Source organism: Citrus sinensis, chromosome 7 (assembly GCF_022201045.2).
Source record: "Citrus sinensis cultivar Valencia sweet orange chromosome 7, DVS_A1.0, whole genome shotgun sequence".
Lineage (NCBI taxonomy): Eukaryota > Viridiplantae > Streptophyta > Magnoliopsida > Sapindales > Rutaceae > Citrus > Citrus sinensis.
In genome coordinates this window covers 20,154,611-20,172,398 of record NC_068562.1, presented here as the reverse complement: position 1 = coordinate 20,172,398, position 17,788 = coordinate 20,154,611, and the positions used below count along the sequence as shown (strand labels likewise).

General features: G+C 31.6%; 2 protein-coding genes across 4 annotated transcripts; one reads left to right on the top strand and one right to left on the bottom strand.

Moving 5' to 3' along the window:
* Positions 1 to 47: 47 nt before the first annotated feature.
* LOC127898867 (uncharacterized) lies at positions 48 to 1,043 on the bottom strand. Its single transcript, XM_052431364.1, has 4 exons — positions 747 to 1,043; positions 561 to 656; positions 333 to 461; positions 48 to 215 (listed from the first exon to the last, which is right to left on the bottom strand). The coding sequence occupies exons 1-4, from the start codon at positions 765 to 767 to the stop codon at positions 48 to 50; spliced, it is 414 nt and encodes a 137-aa protein (XP_052287324.1). The 5' UTR covers positions 768 to 1,043.
* Positions 1,044 to 6,364: 5,321 nt separating this feature from the next.
* Positions 6,365 to 11,063, top strand: LOC102612839 (UDP-xylose transporter 3). 3 transcript variants are annotated; one of them, XM_006491841.3, is made up of 9 exons: positions 6,365 to 6,597; positions 6,773 to 6,836; positions 6,937 to 7,092; positions 7,787 to 7,971; positions 8,452 to 8,519; positions 9,653 to 9,785; positions 9,944 to 10,105; positions 10,200 to 10,472; positions 10,579 to 11,063. In XM_006491841.3, exons 3-9 carry the CDS (start codon positions 6,972 to 6,974, stop codon positions 10,681 to 10,683), a joined length of 1,047 nt encoding a protein of 348 aa, XP_006491904.1. In that variant the 5' UTR covers positions 6,365 to 6,597; positions 6,773 to 6,836; positions 6,937 to 6,971; the 3' UTR covers positions 10,684 to 11,063. The 3 variants fall into 3 exon arrangements, with proteins under 3 accessions (XP_006491904.1, XP_006491903.1, XP_015389973.1); XM_006491840.3 differs by having other exon boundaries at positions 10,200 to 10,475; XM_015534487.3 differs by having other exon boundaries at positions 6,459 to 6,534; positions 10,200 to 10,475.
* The last annotated feature ends 6,725 nt before the right edge of the window (positions 11,064 to 17,788 follow it).

Here is a 17,788-nt window from a genome sequence, read left to right as displayed (position 1 = left end):
GCAACTCTGCAGAGTCATACAACTTGCTCCCTAAATACTCTCATGTACTAACTACAGCGAATGAGGGTACAGCCGCTCACCTCGAGCAGAATGGAGATGGTAATTTCTTGTACTATTTTGTAGCACTCGGATCTTCCATCAAGGATTTTGTTTTTCCGAAAGTCAACTCGTGCTAGTACCCAATGCGCGCCGTCCAAGTTAACAGGGATGAGTAACTATATTTAAAAATTGAAAAACATGTTCGTTATGTATGAAATTGAAATACAACCAAGAAAAAGCGACAACTCGAATATTTTCATTATGGAGTATGCGAAATGCAATAAAATACATACCATATCGACATCCGTCATTGATTTGGACATTGTGTGCTGTCGCCCACAAAGATAACTATTCAAGCGGTCGTCGAATACTAATGAATCAACCGCACAATCCCCGTTGTTCCATAACTGATTCAAGAACACCTAGTACATAGATAACCAAGAAATGCATAAATTAACAAAACTTAAAGGTAATAATTAAAAAAAATTAAATAGTTTTTATAAGTTTTGCCGGCACGTTACCCAAAAAAATGTGTCAGTATGTGTCACACGTTGAAGTAAGGCATTCGGATACTGCCGTTGTTTCTCGCTAATCAAGCGGAGATACTCGTGAATATGCTGTAGAGAAACAGAAACATTACGATTTAAAAGAAAAATTTTATACACAAATCCACAACACTTAAGAGACAACTTCGAAAATATAAATACCTCATCGCCTAGCCATCCCATCGAAGCTGTACCCAAAATTATTTGAAAGAATGACTGCGGGTGCTGGACTCTCCGGCGGACTGTGATATCACCAGCGAACCATCAATCAAACTCAGCAAACAGACTAGAGTCCTCCAATCCTCTTAGTGGATTTACATCCACACTCGTACTCATGTCAATCGCATGCTCCATGATTTGGGATCGAGGTAAAGGCCGGACGTTCTGTTCTCGCCTGACTGGAGGAATCATGTAAGGACTGTTATAAACATACGACGGTATGTACGCGCGGTCGAACTTACTAACGCCCGGAGGCACCTCAGTGAACACCTGCACGCTCTCCCCACTAACATCCCCGTAGAAACTATACAATGACGTGGGTGTAGACAAATTTTGATTGCCCACGTCAGTATACACTCTATAGTCATCCGGGGCCTGTCCACTCGCCAAGAAGAACATATTAAACAACTATCAAATTAAAAGTTAAACGAACATAATTATTAAATTTAAATTTGCTCACCGCATACGAGCGTGCAGTGGGAGAATTCTTATTTGGACATTTAGAAAATGTGTCGATAAAGCCAACAATGGTTTCTTTAAAATCTTTTAATTCTGACTTCATTTCATACACGTTACGATCAATCTTATCCAGCCGCCGTCGTATGTAATCATTAAATTGCTTTTTCCTCGACTATTACAAAAGAAAAAAATAAAACTTTAGAATAACAGTAAAAAAATAATGAATTATAAAGGAAAAATATCGTATATTATTTATAATAAATACCTCACGTGTATCATCAGAGTTGTCTGTTTGCTCCTGGTGGTCATCAACAGCCACCTCATCCTCAAAAGTGTCATGACGCTGCTCTGGTATTGGGTTTGGTATGTCGCCATGATCGTCATGCTCGTCTGATTGCCTTGTAACCGACGGCATCGCGTTGATTGAGGGTTGGTGCTGTATAAAGTATCATTTAAAATTAGTAAATGAAAAGTCAAAAATTTCGATTAAAAAATTGATAGTACTTAGAGTATACCGACCTTATGAACCCAGTCTGGAATGCTTGGCATGTAATCCTTCACAGAGAGCCAATATTTTCTGCTACTCTCCGTTGAATTTGGCTCAAGAGTTTGTAAAATGTCCTCCTGCCATAAATTCAATTGAAAATTTTAATTAAGTATGCATAACTTAAATTCGGTAAAGTTAAAAAAATAACTAATACATATTACTTACAAGACGAGATTCGTCGTTGAAGAACGAATAAACCTCCGCAAAGTTGATTATTAAATACACCATGGGCTTCCATTGCAAAATTCGGGGAATCTTCTTTTTTGTTTTAACAACCCATGTTGATGGCAAACCTCCGATTGCTTCGTAAATCCAAGCCTACAACAACCAAAGTGGAAAATCAAATAAAACAACTATCAAATATTTAATACTATAAAACTTATTAATAAATAAAAAAAACGCACCTGAACCCCGGACGTAAAGCCGTAAAGATTGTATTTTTCAATGTTATGATCTGGATTTTTCAACCGAGTCCTCTTCAATTTCTCATCTTTCTGGAACAGTGCATTGTCAAGACTCTCGTAAATAATTTCCCACGACAATAGACCCCATGGACGCTTTCGAAAGTACTCTATATCATCAACTTGGTCAAGCCAATCGAAATTGATTTGACAGTGATTTTTTCTTGCATTTAGTACTCTGTCCGTAAAATAAAACAGCGCAATCTTTAATGCTTCCATATTGTCCATTTCCTCGAATTTCAACTTCTTAAATACTGCATCGAATTCGTTCACACTGATCTTACGATGCACTCCACCAAAATACGTATTCCGTAGCCTCTGCTCCATTTCATCATTTTTTTGTTTGGTATCAACACCAAATGAAAGTCCAGTAACCAAGCACCATTCGACAATTGACAAGCGAATCAAATGCTCACCAATTTGAAACCATAACTGATCCTCACGGCTATCTTCTTCATGGGCCACTTGCCTCAGTAAAAGATTGTGTAAAATTACCCCACTAAATGGAAAACTTCGACACTCTAAGAAATGGCCAAATATATCCTTTTTGAACATACTCAACTGCCGCTTTGTTAATTTTTCCTCGATGGCTTTTACGACCAAAGATAACTTACACATGCTCGAAATTCGACCAGAAAAGTGATCGGCATAACGAAAATACATCTTGCCTACTTCGATATCCGATGATTCTGATTTCGCCATGTATCTGTAATATTTATAAAATTATTACATTACATTTACAGAAAAAAAAAATTGACTCGTAAAAAAAAAAAGGCTACTGTAATTTTTGGTGTGACAGAGCCACGCGCTGTCGCACCAAATTAGTGCGGCAGCCCCCCCCCCTCCCAAATTCTCAATTCAATATACTCCCACAAACACCACCACCACCACAAACACCACCACCATTATTCTCAAACTACAACCATTATTAATCTAAAATTTCATTTTAAATTCATGAAAATAAGTTAAATGACTAACCTAGGCTTTGTTGAAGGCTGTAAATGGTAGATCGGTTGCCGATGAGGGATGAAGCCGCCGCTGACGAGGGATGATGTTGCCGCCGATGATGGGTGTTTGTTTGGTTTGGGAGAGATGCGTGAAAGTTGGAGATGAGGGAGAGGGGTATTTTGGTCTCAAAGGGTCTTTTATGGCTAATGTTGATAGAAATTTGTTTGGGGGATTAAGATGAAAAAAACCAAAATGTTTATGGTTATTAGTGTAAATTTCCCATTTATTTGATGTATATTTATTTCTTATTGAACATTTCCGCTTATATTGAAAGTATAGTTAATGCACAGGTTAGGCTATTAAAGGTGACAGTTCAGTTAATGCACAAGTTTCGAGGTTGCTCAATTTTAGTCTCATATAAGATATCAGTTGTATAATACCATAAATGCATTTATGATATGAGTAAATGTAATTCGTTTTTTTTAAGTACATTGTTGACTGTCTTAATTCTAAATAGATGTCTATGTAATTTTTTTTCCAACTATATATACATAGATATAAAGGCTGTTGTAGGAGGTGACCTACTCATTGTTGCAGGAGGTGACCTACTCACTGTTGCATCAGTGATACCAGAGCAATCCAACTTGAAGAAGTTGTGGACTAATATCAAGGATTTGTGCTTTCATTAGCCTATTAAGCACGCCACTACAGTCAGCTTTGAAGTTATGTTACCTTAGGAGACAAGTTATGCCACTTTGAAGACAGAATCTGATTTCTAAGATACATTCAACAAGCTAAGGGAGAAGAAATATAGTTGGGCCATACTAAATTAGATGAGTTGACAAAAGATAGAGGCAATAGAACTTTGCCTGGAGAAAAAAAAAATATAAAGGTGAAAGTCTAGATGCACAATTTGAAGTTCCATTAGCACCTGAACCAGAGGTTGATTGGTTTGACTTTACTGCTGTTTGACTTTACTGAGCAGAAGGAGTTTGCTCTCCTAATTTGAATGATAAAAGCCATATTGTTGAGTCCTCAGCAGCAACTGATGTTGTACAAGATTCATATGAAAGCATGGCAACAATTCTGTCACCTGTTGAAGAACCTGAACCTGAAAAAATGAAAAGGATATGCACTCTATTAGCAATGAAGAAGACTTTAATCAATTTAAAATTGATGAGCTTGATGATGCATTATATGTCTATTAGTCTGGAGATGATAGCAGTACTGAATCAAGTTACAGTAATGGAGAGGATGCTTAAAAAGCTTGTTGTAAATATAAGGCAAACTCAAATGATTTTAAGTTTGCAACTGATGGTAAGGGATTACACTTTAGCCTGGTTAGCTATTTAAGAATAAGGATGAATTCAGGAATATTGTCAAAGTAATTACAATCAAGAATGGCTTCAAACTTGAAAGAGTGAAGAAAGAAAAGTCGAGAGTCACATTTAAGTGTGCTGTTGAGGGTTGTACTTGGAGGATACAAGTAAGTCCTAACTGGAATAAGAGGCACTTTCAAATCAAGAAACATTGTTTAGAACACACTTGTGTAAGAAACAATGAGAATTATGAGGCTATCTCAACCTGGATAACTATTACCTCCCTTCATCCATTTAGAGCTAACACTGAGCTACCAATTGATGTACTTAGATCAAAGCTCTTTAGAAAATATGGGATAACATTTTGAAATCAGAGGTTGTACAAGGCAAAGAACAAAGGTTTAGAGCATTTAAGCTAAGATCATAAAGTAAGCTATACGAAACTGTTCAGGTATATGCATGCAATTATTATTTTGAATCCTAAATTGATAGAATAACATGCTCTATATGTGATCAATGGGCCACAATAAGAGGGCTTGTAAAGAGCCTGTGAGGTCTTTGAATATCAACAAACTTGAAATGAAGAGAAGATCTTCGAATGTCAGTTCGTATGTTTTCTCGTATTTTAATCTTATCATTATCAAATTTTTTTGTCTGTAATACAAATTAATTTTTGTGTGTGTGTGTGTGTAGAAAAGCACGAAATGATCTACGCCAATACATCGTGATGATAGATATGGTTCAAGGACTGCACCTGCTGGAAATGTGGTTTCAACTTAATACAATCTCATTGGACCCAATATTTTTTTACTATTTATTGTATTTTGTGAAAATTTTAGTTTATAGTGATATATAAGAAGAAAATAAAGGTCTTATTAGATTCTTTAATTGATGAAAGGACAAGTTTTCATCATTTTACTTTTCATATTGGTAATATAGGTCTTATTACTTTTCATCATTTTCACGGTCCACAAACGGTCAACAAACGGAAATACTAATAATAGGGAAGATCTCTAAACGTACCTTGGTACATTCTTATAATTGTAAATACGTGAAATCTCAGGATAGATATGTAAAAAGAACCCCACTCTAAAATAATTGTTCTTTGTCATTGCTAAACATTGACTTAAAAACTCTTTTCAAATAAATTGAGTCAAATGCACGGATCCAAAGATTTGTAATACTACAAATCAAAATAAGTTTTAATGAATTAAACTAAAATAAAGCAAATGTTGAAAGACATTAGTTAGCACCAATCAAACACCTACCGCATCTGGCTTCTAAAATGTTAGCGTGACACACGAGCAACAATTTCCGGTAAAACACATCACTTAAGTGCTACGTTAATTAGGTAATTTTGCCTGTATCTTTAATTGAAAACATTGAAAAACCCCACAATTTGAGTAACATCATTACATTTACATTATTTTATATTAAATACAAATATTAGTCGAAAACGTTATGCCCGTGTATTCTCTTAGTTTCTCATTTAAAGACGTACATTCTCTATTTCCATCATATAGATTCCTTACTTAATTAGCTTGTTTACAATCAACCTTTCAAGGATAACAACTATTTCTAATGATTGTGGACACATTATCTTCTCATTTTTCGAATCAAAGATATAAGTTGTCTCTCTATATAAAATTAAAATTTTCTTTTAAATATTTAAAAAATAGATCTGATGACCTGGTCTATCATGCACCAAAATTTTTAAATTATACCACCATGAAATTGTATGTAAAAGGTTCCAGTACACATCTTACTGCCAATATTACATTGGAAGGGTAGTCCTGAAGATGGGATCGAATTGGTCATATTAATAAATTCTGCATTTAATTTAGAAAGCCTAAATGATAGGCAGCCAGATGTTATTATGCCATATAAAGGCAAATTAAATTTTTTTCCATTGCGTCGTTTTCATTTTTATATGCTTTCGTTCTTCTCTGTTTCTCTCAGTATCAAACGAAACAGTGGAGGCTTTCTTCTTATAAGAAGTAAAACAAACAAGCAGCATAATCCCTATAATTTTTTTTCTTTTTATTTTAATAATTAAAAAGGTAGTTTTGTTTACATTTCAGATTCTCTCAGAATCGTACTCTTGAGGCTAATTGATATTTCTTTTAAACTAATTTAGCAGATCTAGGGTTTTTCAATCTGAAACTCTCGTAAATCGCAATTCAATTCCGCTTATCTATTTTGTTGAATTTGATTGTGCCATCGTCATTTTTACAGTTCAGCTTGTTCGGCTGCTGGTTGATTTGCTGAAATTTTTTGACAAATTATGATTTAAAATAATGTAAGTATGCGTGTACGCGTATACGCGTATACGTACAGTATTTGTATATGTATGCTTATAAAATTATGTATGTATATTTATATATTTTGGTTCTGTGTAGATCGGGATCAAAGTGGAAGAGAGGCGAAGAAGAAGATGAGTGAAGGGCAGAAGTTCCAGTTAGGAACAGTTGGGGCATTGAGTTTGTCGGTGATTTCATCAGTGTCTATTGTGATTTGCAACAAGGCGCTTATTAGCTCACTTGGTTTCACTTTTGGTAGTTTTTTTTTTTTAAAAAAAAAAATTGGTTCTTTAATTCTATTGCTGTTAGATCTAATTCTAACCTGACGCCTTAAATTATGTGATTGATGGGAAATTACTAAGTACTAGCTTTTTAAGAGTCTAGGTTACTGAATGTCAGTGAAGATTGATTGTATGATCGTAGAGGAATAATAATGGCTAAGCTTTATGGATTCCAATGTGGTGGTGGGTTGGTACAATTTTTTAGCGATGTTTTTTGTTGGCTTTTCCTTTCCAAGAATCTTATAATTTATTGGCTTGCAAGAGGATAATGGTGTCTAGTACTTTGTGGTTACAATATATTTCAGAGGGATGATGCTCTGATATATTTGTATAAAGTGTTAAAATGATTCGGATTATATAGCTCCTTTTTGTTTTTTATTCAGTTCATGACAGCCCTATATATTGTGACATGCCAACTCATTGCTTTGGAAACATAGTTGACGTAAATTCATCATACTTGTGGCAATTTTGAAGATCATGTTGGTGGCTTGCTTTTGTATTTACATGGACAGCTTGTTTCCCTCTTGTAAATCTCTTCATTAGTTAATTCTAAGCATATTGTTCCTTTAAATAAAAAAAGGACAAAACAATCATTATGATCATTCTTGTTTTACTTTGCCGCATTAAATATTGCTTGATCATTTATTCGAATTCCTTCTGAAATGCAGCCACAACTTTGACAAGCTGGCATCTTCTTGTTACTTTTTGTTCGCTTCATGTGGCATTATGGATGAAATTATTTGAGCACAAGCCTTTTGATCCAAGAGCTGTAATGGGATTTGGGGTATTGAATGGGATATCTATTGGGCTGTTGAATCTTAGCTTGGGTTTCAATTCTGTTGGTTTCTACCAGGTAAAATTCCATTCTTCAAGTTTTTACCTGTGATCTAGAATCTTTTGTTGGCTAGAGTGAACCAGATTATCATCTAGCGGTTATTTAACTTAATAACTTTTCCAGGAGAACTTCAGTACTCCACTGTGTAGCAAAATATACAAAATCATAATAAAAGATATTTTATTTTAGATGTTATGTTTTATCTTCTCTGTTCAATAAATATGCTTGTATGTGTTTTATTTTCCCCTTTTTGAAAATAAATATATGCTATGTACTCTGATGTGCTTTAAATTATCAAAAAGCAGGTGTTGCATTTAACTACATATGTTTCTTTAGATACATACTAGGATCTTGCTTCATCTTTAGATATTGCTATTAGATATTGCCATTTACGTTCTGCTCGAAACTTTGGAACTAACACTGTAGTCTAGTATTTTAAAATCTTTATAAAGAGATTTGGTTTTCTGATTCCTTTTCCTTGTTTATATTTCATTTTAGATGACGAAACTTGCAATCATCCCCTGCACCATTCTTTTGGAGACTCTTTTCTTCAGGAAGAAATTCAGGTCAGTTTTGATCTCACTGCTTCATTAGTATGATAAAATGTAGTTATTCCTTTGTTCTTCTTGTGTCATTCTACAAGAAAGTTTGGTACCGTGCTCCCTTAATTGTTTCAGATTTGGTGTTAGGGACAATTTCTTTATTGGCCAGAAAATAATACCCAATGCTCAAAAGGCATTTGCTTAGAGTAGACCGTTGAATCTTGGATTAAGCATTTGCTTGGTTTGGTTCTCTGTTAGAACTTTTACAAGTAAGGCTTTGATCAGTTGAGCTTTTACAAGTTGAGTCTTAAGAAAAAAATTGTTGCCTGTTTGATTTTAATTATGGCTTTTTGTAGTGAAAAGAAACTGTAGTGACTTTAAATATAAGTTTGGCTGAGTAAAGTAGGCTATGTTGTGAAAATTTATGATGGAATTTGTGAAATAGTGTAAGGGGTTTTTCGGAATTTTAGCATTTAAAGTTTGAGCATCTCCCACTAGACATGGAAATTTTTTTTCACCCCCCAATCTCTGAAAGTTGTTCTTTAGTTGCAACCAGTCACCTAAAAATAATTTAAAAGAGTTTTCAATAGAAAAAGGAAAGTTGTGTTCACTTGGTGGAGAGTCATACCAAACAAGCTTTTAGAGAGTAAAGACGTTTTCAAGAGAAGCAAGCATTTATATTGGTCATCGAATCTAGTATGTTTGGAAGATAGTTTCCTTGATTTTGCTATCTCGAAATATCATTAGGTTGAGATCTTATGGTTGTTTTAGTCATTTCATTGTTGTGGAATATGCTTGTGTGATTTCTTGGAACTTCTCTCTTTTCCTCTTTTTCAATTGTCTTTAGATATTCTGGATTGTGTTTGTCTTTTAAACCTCGGTCATTATTACTTTTCACACTTTTCACCTTTTGACCGTTTGCGCTTTCTTTCATATCAATCTTATATCGTAGCATTATTTTTCCTTCTCTTTTCTTGCCTAAGCTGTTGCATTGTTTGTATTAAATTTCTTATACACTGAAGTTTATCTATGCTTTTTGTATTTACTTGTGGCCATCTTTGGTTAAGTGATCTTCTCTTTTTGTTTTCTATCTTCTCTTTTCATGTATAATTGATCCACTTACAGCTTTGTACTAATACTTATTTTAATAATTGCAGTAGGAATATCCAACTTTCATTAGTCATCCTTCTTGTGGGTGTGGGAATTGCAACTGTAACTGATCTTCAGCTCAATGTTTTGGGTTCTGTCTTGTCGCTGCTTGCAGTTCTTACAACTTGTGTTGCTCAGATTGTATCCTCAGCTAAAGTTAGCTTTGCTATAAATTTTCCTGTTTTGTGCCTTCTACTTGTTATTTCCAAATAAGTTATTAACTTTGATCCAGTGGGACCAGATGTTCTCTCATGGCCAGAATTCCTTTGCAAATATAAGCCTTAACCAGTTACTCTCAGATGACCAATACCATCCAGAAGAAGTTCAAAGTTTCTTCAACCCAACTGCTGTATCAGTCGTGCCCCTATCAGGCTTTAACTTTGTTCATCATTGGCCCATTTCTAGATGGGCTTTTGACAAACAAAAATGTTTTTGCATTCAAATACACCCCTTACGTGCTGGTAAAATGACTTTCCACCTTATTTTTCTTTCGTCCTTTGCAACTGATCTTTATTCTTTTCATAATAACTATTTTGTGTATCATCATGATTGCAGTTCTTCATTGTACTATCGTGCTTGATATCTGTTTCTGTAAACTTCAGCACGTTTTTGGTAATTGGAAAGACATCTCCAGTCACATATCAGGTCCTAGGACATCTGAAAACATGCTTGGTTCTAGCATTTGGCTATGTTCTTCTTCATGATCCATTCAGCTGGCGCAACATTTTGGGTATCCTGATTGCCGTAATTGGGATGGTACTTTATTCGTATTGTTGCAGTCTTGAGAGCCAGCAGAAGGCTAGTGAAACATCATCTCAACTGCCCCAGGTAGTTGTATAAGTTCTCTTTTGCTTATTCTATGCATTTTTTTTCCATAATCCAAATAAAAAGTAATGAAAATACTGAATCTTGTCTTCTTCTGAAATGGATTCAGGTGAAGGAAGGTGAAACTGATCCTTTAATCAATGCAGAAAAAGGAACCGGCGATGGCATTGCCAAAGCTCCAGCGTGGAATTCAAACAAGGACCTACATGCTTGAAACTTGTCAATCATTATTCATTCACTTTTGATAAAATTCTGTAATCTGTTCCAGTGATGAAGATGTTGCTGGTAAGAGTCACCATGTACGTTGATAGCAGTAGATTGGGTGTTTGGAGATTTCAACGCCAATCATATAGTAGGTCCCAGAGACATAACGAGATGCCATTTTATATAGCAGTTTTGGATTATGAGTTATGAACGAATCAGGCATGAAATAGGATAATATACCAGAAGCTGATTTGTTAAGTGTATACTGTGTCACTATATACTGAAAGAAAAGTTTCATAATTGTTATTTCAGTTTAGTATGTATTTCATTCAATACTACTTGGCTAATGAAAACCTGTGGTCTTGTACGGATGTACCTATCTCTCCTTAATATCTCAGCATTGAGACTACTGCCGGTACAAGAGATTTAAGAGTATGAATGGCAGCTATACCGTAATAGGCAGTTGAATGAGCCACGTGGCTACTTGACAGTTGGCAACTGCCTTAGGTTTTTTGAGAAGGTTGGCTTAACAGAATCACAGAAATTAATAAATAAATAATACTGATGCGAGCAAAAATGTTTTGTTGGAGAAGCAGCTGCGTTTTCCTATGCTAGCGTTGTACGTACTTTGTTAAGTGTGACCTTAGAATCATCTTTTTTGAAAGGTATTGTAAATACAGAGTTAATCAGTTGTCTTTCATTTGAGGAGGCTATTCGACGAGTTGCGAATTGACTTGTCAATTCGACATGATTACCTCACAAAAGAATAATACGAATTAGTGAGTATAAATTATCAAATTTGACATGATTATTTAATGAGCTGTATTTGGATGATTTTTTTTCATGTCAAGTTAAGATTAATATTGTTGAACCATTTACAGAACCAATGACACGATTATATTTTCTATTCTAAATTTAAATATTATAAATAATTCTCTCTTTTGTTTTTATTTTCTTGAAAGGATGAATATATACACAAGTGTTTGATTTATAAAATTTTGTATAAATTTAGAACTTCAATAAAGAAAATGTGCGTAAAATATTCTTAGACATGGATATTTTATGATATCCATAAATTATATATGTTTGTGTGTGTCTCTCTCTCTCTCTCTATACACACACACACACACACTAAGCAGGTTATTAGGTAACTCTTCAATATTTTGACTTGATTGTTAAATGGGTCGTGTTTGAGTTGACCTGAATTTGACACAATACAAAGCTGACACGGCATGTACATGATTCGATAACCTATTTTGCCAGCTCTATTTATATGGTTGCGTTTATTAGAACTCTAAGAATTTAATATAGAGGGAGCTTTGTACAAGGAAAATGATATTGTCACAATAATGAGAAGAACATTTAGCACAAAGCCATAGGGCTGGCAAAACCCCAGATCGGGTCCGAGTAACGTAATGCCTGAACCCGGCCCAAATGCAATTTTTAGATGCCCGGGCCGGGTTTTAATCCGGGTACCCGGATTTTATATTTTTTAATATTATATGTGTATATATTTTGTATTTTTTGGTAATTTTATAAGTTTTAAATTTATTTTAATAAAATTTGATATGAAAATATAAACTTTAAGTGTTTAAAACTTTATATATATGTAATAAATGAGTCACATAAATATAAATATTTAAAATAATATATATTTTATAATATTTTTTTAATAAAATTTGGGTTCTGGGCCGAGCTCTTAGTTTATCAAGTGATACTCAAGACCGACCCGGCTTCATACTTGGCCCACAATGCTTGGGTCCAGACCGAACGGGTATTTTTGCCACCCCTACAAAGTCATGCATTTTGTCAAAACTAAATTGCAAAAAATTCTTCAATATTAAAAAATTGTTCATTTATACCCTCATGAAATGGCATTAAAGCCAAGTTGTTTGTTCAAAATTTTTTAAAAAATTACTTATATAAATTTATATTCGAATGGGGATTATATCAATTTGTACTATCAATATAACAAGTCACGTACTAGATTATTTCAAAATCAAAAATAAAAATCGATAGAACATTTATTAATTGAATGGAGATGCAATATATGATTTAATATTAGATTATGATAATATAACAAATAATATAATAAGGCATATACAATATTGTTTATTAGAACAATTAGATTTAGATATTAAACAATTAGTGCAACTGTATCTATCATAAAATCATAAATTTAGAGTTGGAGAACTCATAATAATAAAAAATAGATATTTAAATGTTCCACTACGTCGAGATGTGAGGTGCAGGTGGTGATGATCGCCCCCGGGTATGCGCTAGCGCCCTTGACAGGCACTCTAGGACCTGCCAGGAATATCAATCCATTGACGAATATTGATGAACTTGTAATCGATTATAATAGATTTTTATCTATTAAGTAAAGGGATGAATATAATTGGAATAATAAAAGAATTAGAAGTAAATAAATACAACTCTTCGTATAATAGATTAATAGGATATAAAGATCAATTAATGTATACTCTATCTTATACAAAAGAGATTAGAAAAGGATAATATTCCTAAAGATATAATAAGTATTACATGTTAAAGTACCTTATAGAATCTAAAGAGATGTCTGGAAAATGGTACAATGAATAAATTATCCGAACTAGTAGTAATTTAACAAAATATAGAAACCAATAAGACGTCACCTTCTAACTACAGGCAAAGAGAATTTGCTTTTGAAAGATTTCAACCCTTTGCTCTATGTGGAAAAATAATCAATTAAATTATATTTCACTATATTTATTAAATAAATTAGGAAATTCAAATTAGTCGATAAATGCAAGTAGAACCTCTATAAATTAATATGGTTCGGACCATGTAAAATCTATTAATTGAAAAAGACAGTAATTAATCAATAAATTAATAACTTATTAATTTACAGAGCTATTACAATTCAATTAATATACGTTTAATAATTAAACATTCAATGCATTTTTCCAATATTGAATATGAATTAAACTATACATTCAATTAACCAAAATAATAAATGCATTGTACCCGTCTACTTAATTAAATAATATTCATGTTACATTAACTTAAGAAAAATTCTATAATAAAAATTACGACATCAATACCGTGATAAATATAAATACTGTAAATTATACATAAAACAAGTAAATGTAAAATAAAACTAGTAAATTCATACAAGATTATTAATTATTTATGAAATTAACATTGTTTCTATAGAATTTTAGTGAAAAATATTTTATTCATTTACAAAAAAAAATATTTTCTTTAATTAAACAAAGAAAAAATTACTTATTAATTAAACCAAAAAATCATACTGAAAAAAAGGTGGAATAAGTTTTACTGAATTGGTTTAATCATAAATTCTATATTTATTCCAGGGCATTTGTATACTTATTTTGTTTTGTTTACTAATATATAGTACATCAATTTATTAGTTTTATATTAATTTACTTGTTTTATCTTCCATTTACAAATTTTATGTTTATTTCTAAAAATTATGTTTATTTTACACTTAATATCGATTTACAAGTTTTATGTTATATTTGCAAGTTTTTGTTTTATTTACTAATAATACATCAATTTATCAATTTTATATTAATTTACTCATTTTAGCTTCCATTTACAAGTCTTATTAAAATTTATTTTTTATTTTACAGTTAATATTGGTTTACAAGTTTTATGTTTCGTTTACATAATTTAGGTTTAATCACGGCATTGATGCCGTAAATTTAATCATAGCATTATAGAAACTTAATTAAGTATATTCAATGAATTAGATTAAAAATAATTTAATTCATTTATATTCAATATATCTAACTAATCATTTAACCAAAAAAAATTCTATGTACTTAATTAAATAGTATTCATGTTAATTAACTTAATTAAATTTGTTCAATGAATTGGATTTAAAACAATCTTTATATAAACAAACATTAAGTCTTCTTTTATTTCATATTAATTTATTATTTGAATGGGACCACACAGTTATATATCTTTTTTTAAAAATATTACCTTATTATTTGATCAAAATTATAAACTTAGTCCATCGGTAAAAATTTATTATATAATAGAGATTATTAAATTATCGAGTATTAATTTATACAGGTTCTACTATATAAAGTACAAGTGAAATATTAGAAATTGATAATTTTAATGATGAAAATATAAACCTAATTAAAAGATTAAGAGATCAAATGAGTAAATAACTTGATCAAGTTAAACAATTAATAAAAGATTTCAATATTGAGGATCATGGTGTTTTAAACAAGAAATCACGAATACTATGAGCAAAAATTTAATAGATGGAAAACTAAATAAGTAAGAAATTCAATTAAATAAAATTGAAAAAATTGTTTGAGTAACTTGGTGATAAATTTGCTACAAATATACATGGAAAAATTCATAACCACAGAAGAAAATTTAACAGGAAAAAAAATTCTTTAGAACTAACAAAAGATATTACAAGAAAAACAAATATAAGAAATAGTTTTTCAACAAGAATAAATTCAAAGGAAAAGATAAAGATAACTCACCCAAAAAGTGTAAATGTTGTTTAAAAATGAATGTCCTAAGAAAAGAAAGCAAACATTAAAATATTTGAAGGTGTCAATGAATTATAATTAATCATTGGTAGTGAAGATATTAGAAAAAATGATAGCATAACCTACCTTTCGATTGAAAATTTAAGTTGTTCGTAATCAAAATGAGTAAAAATATATATATATTAGAAATCTTTATCAATATGAAGAATTAGAAAGATAATGTTCTTTTAATAAGAATTAATCTTTGCTAAAAACAAAATACCTTAAAATTAATAAATAGGGATTGGAAACCTTTATGACAACAGTTAATAAGTTAGCACAAGAAATTGTTAACATGACTAAGAGAAGAAATATACGTACTTTAATGCCAGTATAAAAAAGAAGAACCAATTGATATTAGACACACCAAAGAAATATAAATATACTTTTATTATTAAAATTGGACAGGAGAAAAAAATCAGTAAAATGAAATCTAGTAATAGATCTAAAATTAGATATGTTCACATTGTAAGAATCTAGATTATAATAAAAAGTTCATTTTAGAGAAGGCATAGATAGTTCAGTTAATATAATTGTACTAGATAACAGAATAAAGGATAAAAAACATGAATTCCTTAGAATAATAAAAGGGATATAAAAAATTAATATTAAAGATATATCCCAAATATTCAATAAGTCTGAAAGACAAAAATACAAAAGAGACTTCAACTTTAAGTTATGATTTTAAATATTTTGATATAATGCATGGCAGATCATACCCATATAGCATTATATATGCTATAGAATATACATTGACAAATTCGAGTAATAGCAAAATGTTTGCCAACAAAGAACTTATAGAAATTGATAAATTATTTTAATAAAGTTGAAGAAAATACAATCTCTAGATATTTTAAGATAAATATATTTACTAGAGGAATGAAAGATGGATTTGAGTAATCAACTTACTTTGATTGTGGAAGTATTACTAAAACTATAGAATATACACTAGAAGAAAAAATCATTTTAGGGAGTAAATAATTCTCTATACGTAGAAAGGAACCATAATTAAATAGAACGGGAAGTTTCTACTAGATGTAGCCAACTTGTCATACCACCATTATTTTAAATATTGGCAATAGTTAGAAAAAATAATCAAAATCTAAAAATGAAAATTGATTATAATAATGAAAAGTCATGGCATGAGACTTTCGACATCTAAATATAGGAGCTGCAAAATCTTATGTTCAATGCCAAAATGATTAAAACTTTTGAAAGAAGAATTCTAATATAAGGACATAGTGAACTCCTTTTCTCTTCTTTTGGTTTAAGCTTATGTAATGCAGAAGTGAGTTATGAATTGTCTATCTTAATCTCTTTCCTCAGACATTGGCACTTTTAAGTGACTATGTCGGGAGAGAAGATCCATGTATCCGAATTGGTGATATAATAGACCTGGTACTCAAAATGGTCAGTTGAGAGATCTTGCCTTCTGTTTCTAATAAATCTGGAAGTCTCTGGCTTCCATTTTCTTAATGAGGAACATGGACTACACCTTTTACAATCTTCACTCAACGGTGGTGGGCTATGTTATTTGATAAGTGTATATTTTCCATATATTTTGCTATTAATTTCTCTATCTTTTTCTTGTTTTGGTCTTAAATATTTTAGTTATTTTAGTTAATTTTTAATTTAGTAAATTATATTTTATTGTGTTAATTTTTATCTTAGTTTTATTTATTTTGTTATTTTAGGTATATTCTGGAATTAAAGAGAAATCAAATCGGAGCATTCAGGAAAGAAATTTGATTGAAGATTGAGAGACAAAAGTACACAAGAGACCAAGAATTGGAAAGAATTAGAAAATAAATTTAATTAAAGCTTGTATGGGCCAAAGCAAAAATTAATGTTGCACATGGAGCTAAAATTAGAAAATGGAAGCCAATTAACAAGCCAAGAACAAGCCAAGCCATCACTTGAAAGCAAAATTGGAAAACAAAGATTGCAAACCAAAAGTGGCCACGTGAAAGGAAAGAGAATAAAGCCTTTTGGCTTTAGGAAATCATTATTGGCTTATTAATTGAAGCATGAGGTGGCGGTTTTGAGCTTGGAATTTAATTCTCTCCAGGCAAGGATTTAAACAAAGCCAAAGCATTATAAATAGGAAGAATTCGGGCAGCCAAGAGGAGAGGAGAGCAAGGCAGCAAAAAGGAGTGCAGACGCAATTCGAGGAAGAGAATTTGACATTGCAGCCGCGAGAAGAAAAAAATCAGCAGCCGGAATTCAATTGAAGAAAAAGGCAGCCGCTTGAATTAATCTCCATGACTGGTTTTATCAATTTTTCTATTCCCAATTTAATTATGTTAGGCTAAATTTTTATTTGGTTGAGGGTGAATTCAAAACCCTAAACATGCTATGCAATTAAATTTAAATTCTATCATTCAATTTATTTAATTGAGATTGTTTATGTTCTTCTATAATTAATGTTCATGGTTTATTCTTGTTTTGTTTGAGTGGCCAATTAGATAGGACTTGAATAAATTTTATTGCTAGATTAAAATTCTTGATCCGTAATTGTCTTGATATTTTAATCATTAGTAGCAGGTTGGAATCAGT